Source organism: Ursus arctos, unplaced genomic scaffold (assembly GCF_023065955.2).
Source record: "Ursus arctos isolate Adak ecotype North America unplaced genomic scaffold, UrsArc2.0 scaffold_21, whole genome shotgun sequence".
Lineage (NCBI taxonomy): Eukaryota > Metazoa > Chordata > Mammalia > Carnivora > Ursidae > Ursus > Ursus arctos.
The window spans coordinates 3,241,110-3,257,967 of NW_026622886.1; the positions used below are offsets into that span (position 1 = coordinate 3,241,110).

Sequence of the window (16,858 nt, forward strand, 5' to 3'; positions counted from 1 at the left end):
CAGAAATTCTCTCACAGTCCTGGAGGCTGGAAGGCTGAGATCAAGGTTCTGGTGGGGTTATTTGCTCTGAGGCCTCACTCCTTGGCTTGCTGATGACCACCTCTCTTGTAGCCTCACCTGGTCTTCCTTCCATGTGTGTCTGTGTTCTAATCTCTCTCTTTTTTAAAAGATTTTATTTATTTATTTGAGAGAGAGAGAGAGCCAAAAAGAGAGCACAAGCAGGTAGAGGGGGAGGGAGAAACAGGTTCCCGGGACCCGGGGATTGTGACCTGAGCCGATGATAGATGCTTAACCCACTGAGCCATCCAGGTGCCCCGGTACTCTGCTCTTCTTATGAAGACATCAATCCTACTGGATTACGGTTCGCCCCTGTGACATCATTTGACTTCAACCTCTCTTTAAAGGCTCTGCCCCTAAATGCAGTCACATTGTGAGGTCCTGGCAATTGGGGCTTCAGCTCAGGAACTTTGCAAGGGGGGATGCGGTGCCTGGCTGGCTCAGTGGGTAGAGCCTGTGACTCTTGAACTTGATCTCAGGGTCGTGAGTTCAAGCCCCACATTGGCCGTGGAGCCTACTTTAAAAAAAAAGGAATTTTGCAGGGGACGCAGTTCAGCCCATAACAACCCCCAATACCCAACTGTCTTCCTGCTAACAGAACCTTCATTCATTTGGGGAGAAACAACTGACCCGATGAAATGCCGCTCCCGACCACTAGGGGTGCTATAGGACCAATGATAAGTGAGGGAGCAATTTGCAGTCTGCCCCTGAATTGGGGCTCATCTAATGCTTCCTCATGATTAGATTCAGGTCATGCATCTTCAACAGGGACATTACCAAGGTGATGCTGTGTTCTCACGGTACCCAAGACATAGCACACGATGTCTGTTTGCCCCATCGCTTCGCAGGTCCTCTTGGATCATTTGATTAAGGTGGTATCCTCTAGTTACTCCTTTTCCTGTTGAAATGAAGAGCTATTTTCTGGAGATCATTTGAAACTATGTAACCCTCCCATTCTTCATCACATTTTCAATGTAGTTATGTATTTATATTAGTACGGATTCATGGTCTCCCTATTTCACTCAATGGGCTATAATTCATATATCATTATTTACTTGAATGCTCAGAATTTCTCAGATTTGGCTAGTGGGAGCCGTTGTAAGCTAGTTTAACTATTCTAGCTTTAGGGTTCAATATTCTTAAAGCTTTAAAACCCTTCATTGGGCAATCTCTCTTCCCTCCTAACATTGTTATTCTTTTTCAGAATTCTTTTGGCTGTTCTTGCAGATTTTCTCTCTTCATATTGAGATTAAAACTGATAGGCCCAATTATGGAAACAAATTCAAAGGAAATTTTGGTTAAGAGTGCTGTGAATTTATAGGAGAAAAAACGAAAAAGTACAATATTTTCTGTAAGAATATTAAATTTTTTCCTCACTTCATCTAGCTTCTATTTTTATATCCTTCATCCACATTTTAAAATTATATTCATAGAGTGTACATCTTTCTTCTTAGGGATTTTCCTATGCAGTTCATAATTTTTGTGACATTCGAGAATAGTATCCCTCCCCTCCACCAACCACAGATAAGTATTTGTAAATTGGGGATCATTAGTTAATAAGACCGCCATTTGTATATACATTGTGTTCGTTTCCGGGCCGCCATGACCAAGTACCACAGACTGAATTTCTTTAAGCAGCAAAAATGTATTCTCTGGTTCTGGAGGCTAGAAGTCTGTCATCAAGGTGTCCGTAGGCTGCGATCTCCCTGAGAGCTCTAGGGGAGGTTCTTTCTTGCGTCTTCTACAGGTGGGGGCTTTTCCCTTCCGGTGTTGCTGGCAACCCTTGGCGTTCCCTGGCTTGTAGACCCAAGCTCTCCTTTGGTCTTCGCAGGCCCTTCTCCCTGCAAGTCTGGGTCTGGGTCTCCCCTCTTCACATAAGGACACGGATTGTATTCGATGAAAAGCCCACTCTACTTCAGTGTGACCTCATCTTAAATAATTACATCTGCAACGACCCTATTTCCAAATAAGGTCACATTCTGAGATTCTGGGAAAGGACATATATCTTGGAGGGGATGCTCTCCCACTCAGCACACACACATTTCACATTTATTATTAGATACTTTCTCACTTATGTGGCAGAGACTAATTGTTCCACTCTATTTATTCTCTTTTTTGTCAACGTATAACCCCTGACATTTCCCAAGTTATATGGCCCTCCCAAATAAAGGCTACATTTCCCAGAGTCCTTTGCTGCCCCATGTGGCCAAATGACTAAGTCTTGGTCAGTGGGATGTGACGGTAAAGGCCCAATGACAGCTTCTGGGACTCTTCCTAGGAGACTGCCAGGTGGGTCCTTTGCCCCTTTATTCTCCTCTTTTCCATCCTAGCTGACAGAACACAGATGTTACAACTGCGCAATATTTTGGGGCCACGAGGACAAAGACCCTACACATCCCAAGAACGAGAGTGGAAAGCTGGAAGCAGCCTGGGTCATCCTCGCTCTGCAGCTTATATCTGGATTTTTCTGTTGAGATAATCGTCCATTCGGGAGTGCCGCTCTGCACAAAGGCAGGGGGCGCCTTCCCACGGCAGAGGATGTGAACGGAGACCTAGGAGCTTGGAGGCGAACAGACCATCCTCAGCGGCCCCTGCTCCCGGCTAGTTTCAGCCCCTTGTTTGGGGGATTTCCGTTGCTTTCAGGCAGTCTCAATGTAACTAATACATTTTTGATAATCCTTTAACATCCGGGAGGTTTCTGTGCCTGGAGGGGATCACTCAATTGTATGGGTACTTAGTGCATTGAACAATTTATGAAAGTAATAGAACTCTGGAAATCAATTTCCCTGAACATTTAAACATTATTAATAATGTGATTAATTACAGCTCCTTCAAACCTAGATGGCAATCACAAGTCTACTGTGATTGATCCTTTTGACCCCTGCAGACATCTTAAATAACAGGCCAAACAGACACAGAATATTTCAGGCCCATCGAGAGTGCAGGATCTGAGTCATCGAGACTGATTTCCTTATTGAGAGGTACACTCGAAGGAGATTTAAGCTGAAATCTTCCATCATTAAGCTTGGTCTCTTTATTATTATTATTATTATTATTATTATTATTTATTTGCAATATTTATTTGTGGCATTGGGGACTGTGAAGTTTTCCTTTGTTATACAGATTTTAATTTTGGAGATTGGCATCTTTCTCCAAACTTCTGTATTTTCTAAGGTTGCATGGCAATTGGGGGGGTCTCTTAAGATTTCACACGAATTTTAGGATGGTTTTTCCCATTTCTGCAAAAAATGATATTAAGATTTTGATGGAGATTGCACTGAATTTGCTGATCATCTTGGGTACTGTGGACATTTTAACAACATTAAGTTTTTCAAGCCATGAACATGAGACATCTTTCCAGGTATTTGTGGCTGTGATTTCTTTGAACAATGTTTTGCAATTGGCCATTAATAGATCTTATGCCTGCTTGGTTAAATTTAGTCCTTAGTTTTTTCTTCTTTTTAATTAAATGGGATAGTTTCTTATTTAGTTATTTATTTATTTGAGAGAGAGAGAGAGGAGCAGAGGGAGGGGGAGAGAGAAACCCAAGCAGATTCCCCGCTGAGCCCAGAGCCTGACTCATGACCCTAAGATCACCATCTGGGCCAAAATCAAGAGTTGGACCCCTAACTGACTGTGCCACCCAGGAGTCCCAAATGGGATCGCTTTCTTAATTTCCTTCTCAGACTGTTCATTGTTGGTGTATAGTAGTACAACTGATTTTTGTATGAATTGGATTTAATACTTTTTATTGCTATTTTAAGTGAAATATTTTCCCCCTTTTCCATTTTTAGATGATTGTTGTTAACCTAGAGAAAAAGGTTTTTTTTTTTTTTTTAAGATTTTATTTATTTATTTGACAGAGATAGAGAGAGCCAACGAGAGAGGGAACACAAGCAGGGGGAGTGGGAGAGGAAGAAGCATACTCCCATTGGAGGAGCCCGATGTGGGGCTCGATGTGGGGCTCGATGTGGGGCTCGATGTGGGGCTCGATCCCATAACGCTGGGCTCACGCCCTGAGCCGAAGGCAGACGCTTAACCGCTGTGCCACCCAGGCGCCCCATAAAAAAAGGTTTTAGATATTTATGTTGTATTCAGCTGTCTTATTTACTCTCCCCTCCCCCCCAACCAAACTGGAGTCTCTTGGGTTTGGAGGGTGTCAAATCGTCAACAACAGAAAATTTATGTGTTTTTCCAATGTTCACACTGATCATGGAATTTCTTTGTCTTATTGCCCTCATTAGAACGCTAAGACAATGGATTGAGCCATCCAGGTGCCCCCGCTCTGTTCATTATTTATTGTCACTCCTTTCTTCTCCTTTCCTTTTCTCCGTTCCGGGCGGGGGGCGGGGTTGGCAGTGGAGGCAGCTAAGGCGGGGGCTCTAGGTCAGCAACCAGCTTCCAGGCGCGGCTGAGGTGGGCGGGGCCACCTTTATTAGACAGGCTCTGCCCCATAATTTGGGGGCTCCGTCCTGGCTTGGAAGCGGCAGAATCTAGCTCTCCCTCTTTCCTAGAGCTTCAAGGAGCCACCCAATATCTTTATAACGAATCTTTTTTCCCGTGTTTTAATCAGCTGGTGTTCGTGCTTATTGCTTCAAAGAAGAACACCGAATAACGCCGCGTCAACTGGTTTTATTGACCCCCCCCAGGCAGTCCTCTGAGCAACTGTGTGCGCTCAGCTGTGTTACCTTATTTATTTAGACACACAGTAGATTGCTGAGAAGGAACAGAGAATATTGGGATGACAAAATGATCCGACTATTCTAGACTTTAGAGGGAATTCTCAAACACATTTTTTTTCCTTGGTGCGGTAGGATAAAAAATCCTTTATACTCATTTTTTGATGACGGAAAGTCCTGATTTCTCTTTTAGAAAGTCACCCAAGTTTTACAGACTTAAAAATTATTTTTATTTTTTCAGTTATAAAAATATATACCTACTTATAAAAAAAAAGAGGAGACAAAAGAACGAAGGAGGAAGGTTTTCTGGACTCCAGGGAGGCTCAGGTGTGACTGTGGAACTCACACGTTGCTTCTAAAAGTCAGCCGGTTCATGAAGCATTGAGGGGCTCCAGGAATGGGGGAAGGGGTTGAGGGTCATCGAAGTTGCAAATTTCTGAAGTCATTTTCTAAATCATTCTGGGGCTGCTGAGAGAGAAAGAGAACAATTAAAAGTGTTATTGGCAGCCAGCGGTGCGGGGAGCAAGCTAAGGAGAGGGGACAAGAAGAGCCAAGTCAAAGAAGCCATCGAGGCCTCGAGGGAACCAGAAAATGGACAAGATCCTAAGAAAAGGGAGATAAGGAAGGAAGTGGGAGTCCCTGTTGGGGTGAAGGGAAGGGTGTTGGGAGAAAAGAGAAAGGTGTGGGGGGACAGTGGGGATAGAGAGCAAGGAGAGGAGTGACAGACACAAGGGGGCGCTGGAGCTGGGAAGAGGGGTCGCAGGGGGAGAGGGGGGCCAGGAGCCTGCAGCGGGGACAGCTTCTCACCTCGAGGATCCTCTGGAGCCGACGGTTTATGTTTTCACTGTACGTTTCCAGCTTGTTCCAGGGCTGAAAAGGTTTGTCCTGGTTGTCCACAAACTCCCCCCAGCAGTTCTGAAACTCTGAGATGAAGAGGGAAGGCAGTCAGGCCCCCGGGCCAGGGGAGCCGCAAGCGTGCACCCTGCCACGGCAGGGACCCCTCCTTCCTTTGCCCTTCCTGGCGGTGTCACAGCTTGGGCCTCTGCTGGGCCACCACCCTTCAGTCCAGTCACCCCTCTCCCCCAGTGGCGTTTCCGTCCTTGGAGCTGCAAACCCTCCCGTCCCCTGACAGCTCGGCCCTCTCCCTACCCGGGAGGTTCATGATGACCACTGGGATCCTGGACTTGTGCAATAGTCTCAGCCCCTCCTGATACTTCCTCAGCCAGTGGAAATACAGGCGGGAGGCAAAGAGCCGCAGTCTGACGTGGGGGTGGTCTCTGACAAACGCCACCAGTTCCTCCGCACAGGTGAAGCAGGGGCTCCATGTGACATAGCATGTGATTTCCAATGTCTGGGATGAGTCCCGTTGTCGTGACCTGATCTTGTCAATAAAGCGAATTTCTGCATGGCGCTTTTTCTAGACAGGGTCCCAGACAGAGAGAAGGGTTTAGTTACAACGCAGAGAACAGAGGTCACATACTGAGGGCGCCACTGGGGCTAAGGGGTTCTGCCCTGTGAACTTGCCTAGGACAGGGAAAGAACCTTCCTTCCTTCCTTCCTTCTCTCACTCATCCATTAATTCAGCACCCCCCAGAGCATCGGCAGCTTGATCTGAATCAGACCCGACCCGCCCCCCCCCCCCGGAGGAGACGGGTTGCCAGACAGACACCCCCATGACACCATCCCAGATGCTCAGCAGACCTCGCCTTTTGGACATCAGGAGATGTTCGAGCATGGGGTTCCCAAGAAGCAGTTCCGAATGGGAGGGAGGCGGGACGGGGCAGGTGGGAAGGCAGAGGGCAGGTGTATGAGGGGCTCTTGGAGGTGGGGTTGAGCGCTCAGTCCTTGGAAGACCGCTTGGCTTCTCAGAAGCAGCGACTGAACTGATATCCAGAGGACAAGTAAATATTATATCCTCAAAGAGGGGCAGGAAGAGCACTCTGCTGGAGGGAACAGCTTCTGCGGAGGCCCAGGGACGGGATAATCATGCCGAGTTCCCGGGAAGCAGGGCTCACTGAGACCCGGTGAAGCCTCGGCATTTTCCCCATCGGCCCCGTGTCCAGACAGCCCGCCGGGCACCTTGTTCTGAAGGCAGCCTCTGGCAGTTACGGGGCCATCCTGGGGCCTCAGCTGGTAGCACAAGTAGGTCTTTCTCCGGCGGTAGGGCCTTGGGACCCGCTTCTGGTTGCCGAACTGATGGTAGAATACTTTTCGTGGTAGTGGGTTCATCGTGGTTCTGCGCAAGAGGAAGAAAACCAAAGATGCAAAGAGCATCCTCTGGTGTCACCCCAGGCTCTGTCACCTTCTGAACCCAACTCCTTGGGTCCACTTGGGCCCCTGGGGTGGGGAGGGAAGGGACCTTCTCCTCTTTCCTTGTTGGCCAGGAGGGCTGGGAAGGGAGAAGGAAGAGGGTGAGCTCTCCCAGCTGCACACAGCCCCACCTCTGGTCTGGGGGAGCACCCACCACGCCCACGCTGGAGGTCATTGCTGGCCAGATGCCTTGGGCTGGCTGGGGGGCCCCACCCTGAGAACTCGACATCATATGTCCTTCTTTGGCTCACCCATCTTTGTCCTGTGCCCCAGACCCCTCTGTTCAGGTCCCACGGACATCTCAACCCTGCTGTCCAATGCCACAGCCCTTCTCTTTGGGGAGGGAGGGGCTGCACTGGTATTTCTTCTAACTCTGTGCTCTTTGCTTAGGTGTGGGTATGACAATCTTGACTGTACAAAGCGCAGAGAGGCTGGTGAACAGGAAAAACTGTTGTCACCAAGGACGTGTTGTGACCGAGACTTTGGCTAAAGGACTCACGTAGCTTTTCCTCCCCCCAGTTGTGACGGTGCTCTGGAGAGCATTCCGTCTCCTATCTGGCTCGTTTTTCAGTCGCAGAGTGACCTGGTTCATGTGAGCGTGCGTGCACAGCCGTCGGCGCTGCAAAGAGACAAGTACGTGGACACAGAACTAGGAGCCTTCCTGTCTGCCCCCGAGAAGTGCTTGACAACCCATCCGGCGGAGCCCCACTGCATGTGGACATCATTGACCAAGCAGACGCCAACCAGTCTGAACGCGCTGGGGAAGCTCGATGGGGCCGCAGCCCACTCTCCTTCTGGAAACTCCACCCGAAGCTCATGTGACCTGGCCGACTACTGAGTCTGGTTCAGGTGACCACAGACGCTTGGAACCGGACACAGGTATCAAGCCAAGGGTGCCATTCCTGTACAGACTACGGGATCCCGTGCTCCCTCAAGGCCGGAGGTGCCTTCCCATATTTCCAGCCAACTCTTTGAACCATGGATTCCACCAACAAAAGACCATTTCTGTCATCTGCTACGCTAATTGACAAAGCCACTATTTCATCATGGAAACCCATCTCCGACACCCTTTATGCTGATTAGTAAAGCCTCAGGTGCATTTCAATGACTGTGGTTGAAAAAGACATCCCTGGATGTTGGCCTTGGACTGCCCGCCAGTGACCTCCCCCAGAGCTGCGAGTCTCAGTTAGGGCACCTGGCTGCGCTCAGCGCGAACATCGGATCGGAAACATCCGTTCATCGCACACTTAGCACAACCAGCTGCCCCGCGGCTTCCCGATTTTAGCCTTGAAGTTCCCACGCCCTGAGAGACTCCCCAATCCCTGGCAAACCCGGACACTCAGGGCTGAAATATTTCAAATTTTAGACAAGTACACTATCTTTATGGCACAAACGTTGAAGCTTGACCTTGAATAGCTAAAATCGAGGGATGATGGAAACAACTTGTAAGAAGCATTTAAAGACTAATTTAATTTTGCACACTTGGTAGTGTCTTCCCTGGAAACAATTTATCTTCTTGTCTTGGAGATGATTTTTCCCTCCACAGTAGAGAAATGAAACCATCCATAGAATTAAGTCTGCAGAAAGGCGTGTTGCCCGCAGTTAAAGATTGCTGGGGAAAACGCCAGTGGGAGCTTAGACGATGCTTTGCTTAAGACGATGAACTTTACCCAGGCAACATCATCTAAGCAGCCACCAGAGCCACGAGGTGCTTGGCTTCTGCTTCTGCTGAGCTGGCCTGCAGACCTGGACCAGGGAAGCGGTAGGACCACTGACCACAATCTGGATGAAACCAGACCGGTTGGTACCAGAAAGACAAGTCAATCAATCTTGAAGTTTACCTAATCCCAGATAAATCAGAAGAAGCCACGAGCCTGGACCCCTAACCTTGAGTTTTTGCCCTTAAACACCCTTACTTGCAAACCACCGGGGAGTTCAGGACCTTTGAGCATCAGCTCCCGGCTCCCCTGGGTGGTAGCACACCAGTAACTAGCCTGTCTCTTCAGCACAGAAGCCCAGCGTCAACTCTCTGTTGGCTTCCTGAAATATAAAAAACAGGGCTTGTTGATATGATGTGCTGAACATGGTACTTCACCTCTGTGGTTTTCCTCCCAATAGCCCATAACTACAGTCAAGGCATGAGAAAAACATCAGACAAATCCCAAGGACATCCAACAAAATTCCTGATCAGTCCTCCTTAAAACTGTCTAGGTCATCAAAAACAAGGAAAGTCTGAGAAACTCACAGCCAAAATGGAAGGCGGATGAACTCTTGCTCAGGTCGGTTACAGAAATTACAGCATTCTTTGCAAAACCGTGCAAGTCTTTAAAATAAAATATATAAATCTGGAGTTGACTCCAACAATTGTCTCAATCGTCCTTGAATCTAAAGTCTATAACTAAGCTTAAAGGAAGTGCTTGAGAAAGACCCAGGGGCCACGCCTAGGGGATGGGCCTAGGGGATAGGGCCACGGAGACAGAGACAGGATGCTGGAGGCAGCAGGGGTGGGGCTGGGGTGGGGGGATGGGCACCTGCCCAGGTGGTGTGCAAGAGCCAGAGGCAGGAACGGTCAGGGATGGACTGGACGGGGATGGACTGGACGAGGTGTCAGAGAGGGAGAGAAGTCGGGCTGGGAGCAGGAAGGAGGCAGAGAGCTGAGCGAGCAGTGGTACTTGGGTCCCTGCAGCCCCGTCCCAGGCTCCTTGGCAGGCTCGTCCCATCCTGGCCTGGGGCCCAGGTTCTCCAGCTCCACTCCCCTCTCACAAGGCTGCTCTTGGCCTTGGGAAAGCCCCTTACTCTGGGTGTCCTCCCACAGCAGTCTGAGTGGTGAACCCACCCCCTTCCTGCCGGACAAAGGCTGGGGTGGGAGGCCCTAGCTTGATTGTGCTTCTTTGGGCTCCCACCCACCCTCTTTCCTCCCAACGTACCTGACCTTGGGAGTCCCTAGGCAGCTGCCTGCCTCAGCTGGCTTGTCCCAGGCCTGCCCTTTGTCTGGGGCACCAGGGCTCCATTCTTCTTACTGGCTTTGCTTCAGGAAAGCCCCAATCTGGAGTGACCTCCCCGGATGCCCCACCTCCTTCCTGCTTTGTCTTTGGACGTGGGAGGACAGGGGAGGGCCCTCGGGTGGTGGCACTTCCTTGGGCTCAGACCCACCTTCTCTCCTTCTCTGAGTCACCCTCGGATGGAGACAGGCCCCACTGTGCAGCAGAACCCCAGTTATTGCAAAGAGAAAGAGAAAGTAAGGTGCCAGAGGGGCTTGGGACAGGCTGGCTGGGGAAAGCAGGACGGAGGCTGGCTCCTGGGGAGGGGTAGGCTCTCTGAGGAGTGGAGTGAGCCCTTCCCCCATTACCCCTGTGTTGCCCTTTAGAGTCATTCAGTATCGTGTCAGGACTCTGGGCATCTGGAAGGTGAGGTCTATGGGTCAGATCTTCATCCCTAACCCTGGAGAAGGCAGGTGTGTTGAGCAGAGCCTGTACTCTCTCCGCTACCAAAGCCCCCAGTAGCTTTGGGAGGGGCTTACCATTATCCTGACATCTTCGATGAGGTCCCTGCACAGAGAGGCTAAGCTACTCTCTAAAGCCACACAGCAAGCAAATGGCGGAGCTGGAATGCCTTCCAAGGGTACTGGCCTGGCCCTTCCCTCTTCCTCAGTGTTCCTGGAGTAGGAGTTGGGGGGTGGGACACAAGAGGAGGGAAACTGCTGCCCCCACAAGGCCTCCTAGGTCTTGACATCTCTAGGACCTGACATTGAAATGTGTGACCTGAAAGCTATCCGCTTGCCTTGTCACAGGTCCACCAAGACCCCTGGATGGAAAAACAAAGAGAGGAAAAGCTGAATCCTAGATAGGAGGCCTTAGAGCAGCCACCTGTCACCCCCAGTCCAGACGACATGCATATATGAGTCCCCGCAGAACTTCTCCCAGCTGGTGGCCCCTGCCACACGCACACCTTATTTTGCCCTACTGGCCCTGGGATGGCCCCAAGGGGGTAACAAAAGCACGGGCAAGAGTTGGAGGATCTGAGGGAATAGTTCACTATTCACTGCCATCTGGTCTCATGTCTAGAGGCCCCAGCCAATGGAAGAAGCTTCCAGAATGAGCTGGGCCCCGGCCCTTCCAAGAAAGTGATCAGATTTGCGTACTCAGGTGTTAGTCAAAATGACAGCTAAGACGCCTCTGGCCCGAGAAGCAGGAAGGGTGGGCAGGAGGGCTGAACTCTTGCTAGCCATTGGAGATGGGCAGAGAACGGCAGTGTGCCAGAGTGGGAGCGTGACTGCTTTGGAGGAAATGTCCTGAAGGCCCCCACAGATCTCTAAGACTAGCCTTCCGCTTGGTTCTTTCCTCCTGAAGGAGGGGATATTTTGAGCTGGCTCCTTTGGCCCGTTTTGACGATGCAGGCCTCCGAGAGTTGCGTTGTCCACATGTGCCTCTCCGTGCCTCCCTGCGTGGAGGCTGTGCGGGCAGGGAGAGCAGCAGGGCAGACTGGGGTGGGGGGCAGCCCGAGCTCTTCTGAGCTCTGCCCTTGGCCCCCAGGCAGCAGGAGAGACAGGGAGCCGAGGGAAGGGACAGCGGTCTAGGGCCACCAACAATTCACACCTAGACAGCCAAGATCAGAGGGAGAAACAGCTGGTCTGAATGGGACCCAAGACATTCTCCACAGTGATTTTAGGGATGTCTTCCAAACCGAACACCTGCCCTCTTGCTTTTCCTGCCTCTGCCTGCCCAGAATCCCACCGTCTCAGGTTGACCTCTTGCTCCTTCTCGCCGTGCCCTGGTCCAGACCACCCCAGGGGGCCCTGCCTCTGACTTTCCCCCCAGTATGTTTATGGGGTCGTCGGCTCTGTGGTCAAAGACCCAGATGGTCCCTGTTCTACTTCGACTGCTTGCGCGCTTCCCTGTCTCCCCGACTTGATTCTCAGCCGCCTGCCACTTTTGATTCTGCTTTTTTGGAAAAGTTCTGATGATCTCAGGCCTCCCAAACCCAATCCTACATTAAAAAAAAAAAAGCCTTATTTAAACATAAACTGAATAATTCATTTCTAGCTCACTCTCCGTTGCTGTCTCCAGGCTGCAATCTCTGTTGTCCCCTCTGGCAGCAATGTGGGAAGGGGGTAAGGGATGTGGGAGTGAGGGCAGGGGTGGTGCTGACCTGGTGAGAGGCAGTGACTGTGGGGGGCGGGGCGGTCCAGGGCAGCAAGGGCTGGAAGGGAAGCTGGTGAGGCAGGGGCCGCTCAGGCGGAACCCAGGAGGCAGAGAGCAGAATAAGGATCTTGCTTTTGCCCCATGCCTTCAGCTCAGAAAGGCCCTGGGTCATTGTCTGGGCTGAACAGTGTGCCCCCCAAATCCGTCAGCTAAAGTCTCAACCCTAGTGCTTCCGAATGCGACTACATTTGACGTACAGACTTTAAAAAGATGGTTGTTAAAAGGAGGCCCTTTAGGGTGGGCCCGGATCCAATCTGCCTGATATTGTTACGAGTCGGGGAGACGGGGACACGCAGAAGGACACCGGGGGTTCCCCGTGATGAGCGCAGAGGACCCTGGTTCTCTGAGAAGTCATATCCTCAGGAAGGATGTCTCTCACAGTTTCCAGTTTTCACACTTAGACATGTTCAGGCCCATTGACCTTCCGTTTATTAACGAGATTTGATTAATGTGGTGAGATGGGAGGAGCCAGGTTGAGGGGGCCACCTCCCGGTGGAGAGGGAAGTCTCGAGGGAGGAGGGAGGATGCGCAGGGGGAAAGTGGGGACTGCTGAGGGACTGGGGAGGGAGGTGAAGGTGGCTGGAGCCAGGAAGAGCAGCAGCAGGGAAAGGCCAGGAGGCTGAGGACGTCCTCACCTAAGAATATTCTCAAGCTCTGTGGCCAGCACATCCCTATGTCTTAATAGATTCCGACTCTGGAAGCGCATCCCCTTGTGGTCCACAAAGTTTTCCCAACAGTATTGATAATCTGAGATAAAGAGGGAAGGAGGAAGTCAGGTGGGTCCTGGAGGCCTTCTTCTTCTGACCCTCCCGTGACCTCCCGGCCAGGCGCCACCAGTCCTTGCCTCAGTTTCCCAGACTCTCCTCCCACTCACTCTCCCTAGGGACGCTCTAGACCCTCCACCACTCCCCACCTCCGCCCGGGTCCTACTCCCTCCCACAGCCCTGTCCCAGCTCCTTCTGCTGTCACCTTCAAAGGACATGATGTCCAGCTGGACCCCTGCAGACTGAAGCTCGCGAAGCCCATTCTGGAAGGGTGGATCCCAGAAGCAGTAGAGGCGGGCAGCGAAGATGTCCAGGGTCACGTTCCTGTATTGGTCCAGGAACTTGACCACCTCATCTGCACAGGTGTGGCAGGGGCTCCAGGATGAGAACCAGGTGACATGGTAATTCTCATCAGGGGACAGATTCTGGGCACGGAACCAAGAGAGGAAGCAGAGTTCTGCATGGTAGGGAGCCCGGCGATGGACCTGGGAGAGGCGGAGAAGAGAAGGGGATACTCTTGGCTGGCAGAGCAGACAGCATGGCAGTGCTGGGTGCCGAGAGAGGACGGACGAGGGGGCAGGAGTCCCAGGGGCATGGTGTTCATTGATTTATCCCTCCTTTCCATCTTTCCCCACCCTGTCTTTTTTGACTGAGCCATCCCTTCTCACAGTCATCGACCATCAATTCCAACATCCACTCTCCATCCATCCATCTGTCCGTCCACCCATCTGTCCATCCGCCCGTCCATCTGTCCATCCAACCATCCACCTATCCATCTATCCATCCATCCATCCATCCATCCACCCATCCATCCATCCTACAAGCATCCCCCTGGCCCCAGGCCAGGCCCTCCAGGGTCCAGGCTGGTTCCGTGGGTGCTGTCTGCTGGGGAGGGCCACATAGCCATGCTGCCCTGCAGGGAAGCCGCTAGCCCCACGTGTCTCCAGAGCGTTTGACACGTGGCTTGTCTGAATTGAGATGTGGGGCAAGTGTAAAGTACACATCTTGTTCCAACAACGTAAAAAAGATGAGTGTAAATGACCTCATGAAGAATTTTTATATTAATTATAACTTGAAATAATCTTAGATATATTATCCCATACATTATCAATACCCAGTTCATCAATTTCTCTTAAGTCTTTGAACACTGGGTACTAGAAAACGTTAAATGACATACGTGACCCCCATGACGTTTCTATGGGTTAGTACTGGGCTACCCCTGACCCAGCCCGTAAGGGCTCTGTCCTGCAAAGAGGCTCTGAAAAGTCTGTAGTGTCAGGAGAGAGGAGAGGGTAGGGGTGTGGTGTGGTGGGACATCTCTCAGGAGTGGCAGGTGTTGAGGGGGCAGGGCTGCAGGGGGGTGGCCTGGCTCCAGCAGCCGTGGAAGCTGGTCACTGGTGCTGTGGCCACCTGCCAGGGACCCCGGGGCTGTGGCTGGGAGCAGGCCGGGGGCGGGCAGACGAGGGGTGCAGGCTCTCCCCTGAGGGATCACAGGTCCTGGATCGGGAGGGGTCAGTGGTGGGGCGGCGGAGGACTCAACCGGCAAAACCATTACTAGAGCAGAAAAGGCTCTGGTGTCCAGTAGGCCCCGACTTTCTAAAGATGCTCTTTCATCAGAGACTGCTAGAGGCCAAGCTCCAGGACAAGACCTGGATTCGAACGCCGGCAGACTCTTAGAGCCAGGCTCACAGGGTAAGTCAAACGCCATCCCGTATCCCGTTCCAGGAGGATCAAGCAGGGAGCTCTTGGGCCAAAGGCTTAGGACAACGTCGGAGGAAGGAGCATGCCCCGCGGAGAGCCTCCACCTGGCATTTTAGTCCATTCTTTTCCCCCTTCCCAACTGACGCAGCTCCTGCCTGTCAACGGGCCTTACCTTGTTTCGAAAGACCCCCCAGTCACTCAGGGGGTGCCCCCCTCTTTCCACTTGGAAGCACAGGTAGCAGAACTTCCGCCCCCAAGCGTAGCACAGGCTTGGGAATTGGAAGAAGAAGGTTTTAGGACTTATCCACTCCATTGGGTTTCTGGGGGCGAAAGACAGAAAACAAAATGCGGAGAATGCTCTCTGGAGTTGTCCCTGACCCTTGGCCTCCCCTGGGCACGGGGGCTCCCTGCCCAGCTCCCGCTCCGGGGTCCTGAGCATCGCCTGCTGCTTTTCCAGACTGGATGGGCGGGGTGCTGCCGGGGACATCAGGGACAGGGACCTCTCCCATAGGGGCCCCTGCAGGCCTGCTCCTGCCAGCCACGCCGGTTTTCCTGCCCATTCTTCCTCCGACGCATTAGAAAAATTGCAAAGAGAAATAGGAACCCTCCATCCCCGGAGAACGGCTTTTCTAATACTGCGGTTCAATTCGTTCCTGATTTTTTATCTTTGCATTTTTTTTTTAAGTATCAGGTTAATGCACAGGTTCAGGTCACTATTCCAAGTGCTTTAAATATCTCAATTCACAGAGTCCTCCCCAGATCCCGTGGGAGCCACCCCCACTGTAGAGGAAAGGAAGCAGGGGCAGGAGATGGAGCAGCCTCTCCAAGCCCAGGGCTAGTGAGTGATGGGGCTGCGGCCGGTCCCTGGGCAGCTATTTCCAAGCTATTTCCAGCAAGGACCTCCCATGACTATGGTCCTCGACCTGCCTCTTTCTCCTCTTCATTTTAAATATGCGCATTTCTCCTGACCTTGGCATCTTGCCCCCAGCTGCCAGTCAGCGGTCGTTACAAACGTGAAGGGTGAAGCTTGGTCACCTAGGTTGCGGGTAAGGTCGAGAACAGGCTGCATTCACGTGTCTGCGCGGGATTGGGAGAGCCCAGCAACAGATGACTTCTCTTTTTGCCTCCAAGAGCTAGCCTCACACCGTGTTTACAATGGGGTAAATACGATAGAAAATCAATCAAAGTGCTTAAAACTAAATCCACCTACTTCTTCGCTCATCCTTTAGTTAAATTCTAAGCGTTAACAGAGAACAGAAACTTCCAGAAGCCTCAGAGAATGGCATCACCCGGCACAGGCTGGGAGGGGCAGGCCCGACAGACTTTCAGACCCAGAGGCTGGCCTGGAGGATCACGGGGCTGGGTGGAGGTGCGGGAGGGGTATGTTCGGAGCAGTAGTGGGAGCGTCCCCAGAATAGGGTGAGGACCCAGGCAGGAGTGGGTCCTGCAGAGAAGGAGCCCAGAGAGGGAGAGAAGGGAAGGAGGACAGCAGGGAGGAGGAGGAGGCCAGGGACAGTGGCACACATGGGCAGGGCCACCAGGAAGGAGGAGCTGTGGAAGGGGGGGCAGGGTGGGGGCGCGTGGACAGAGCGAGCAGCAGCTGCAGTACCTTGGGTGGTGATGCCAGGGCTCCATTCTTCTCCCCAGCTTTGCTTTAGGAAAGCCTCGGGATCTGAGACTTCCCGGGTGCCTCCACAGATGCCCCACCTCCTTCCTGCTTTGGCTTCAGGGGTGGGAGGGCCCTCTGGTGGTTGCACTTCCTTGGGCTCAGACCCCCCTTCTCTCCTTCTCTGGGGGGGGGGGGGCGAGGCTTCCTGCCCTGGGGTGGAGACAGGCAGCAGGACCTGAGTTATTGCAAAGAGAAAGAGAAAGTAGGATGTCAGAGGGGGTTGGGACAGGCTGGCAGGGGAGAGCAGGATGGAGGCGGGGGAGGCCAGCTCCCAGGAGAGGCAGGCTCTCTGGGGAGCAGAGTGAGCCCTCTCCTCATCACCCCTGCGCCCCCATGTCTGGGCCCAGGTGTTGCTCTCCACCTGTCTGCTGAATGAGTGGAAGAGAAATGGAAGTGTGGATCTCATGTCAGGACTCTGGTGTTTTCTCCTGACTCCCCAGCAGTGAGGGCACAGATGTGCTCTGAGCTCCTAAGTCT

General features: G+C 52.0%; 1 protein-coding gene across 2 annotated transcripts; it reads right to left on the reverse strand.

The window, feature by feature from the left end:
• Positions 1-4,942: 4,942 nt before the first annotated feature.
• LOC113241577 (DNA dC->dU-editing enzyme APOBEC-3H-like) lies at positions 4,943-16,458 on the reverse strand. Of its 2 annotated transcripts, none has more exons than XM_057316515.1 (8): positions 16,322-16,458; positions 14,885-15,032; positions 13,217-13,496; positions 12,883-12,994; positions 6,816-6,972; positions 5,886-6,153; positions 5,544-5,659; positions 4,943-5,201 (listed from the first exon to the last, which is right to left on the reverse strand). In XM_057316515.1, the coding sequence occupies exons 1-8, from the start codon at positions 16,345-16,347 to the stop codon at positions 5,154-5,156; spliced, it is 1,155 nt and encodes a 384-aa protein (XP_057172498.1). In that variant the 5' UTR covers positions 16,348-16,458; the 3' UTR covers positions 4,943-5,153. The 2 variants fall into 2 exon arrangements, with proteins under 2 accessions (XP_057172498.1, XP_048073782.2); XM_048217825.2 differs by having other exon boundaries at positions 4,943-5,204.
• Between the last annotated feature and the right edge of the window lie 400 nt (positions 16,459-16,858).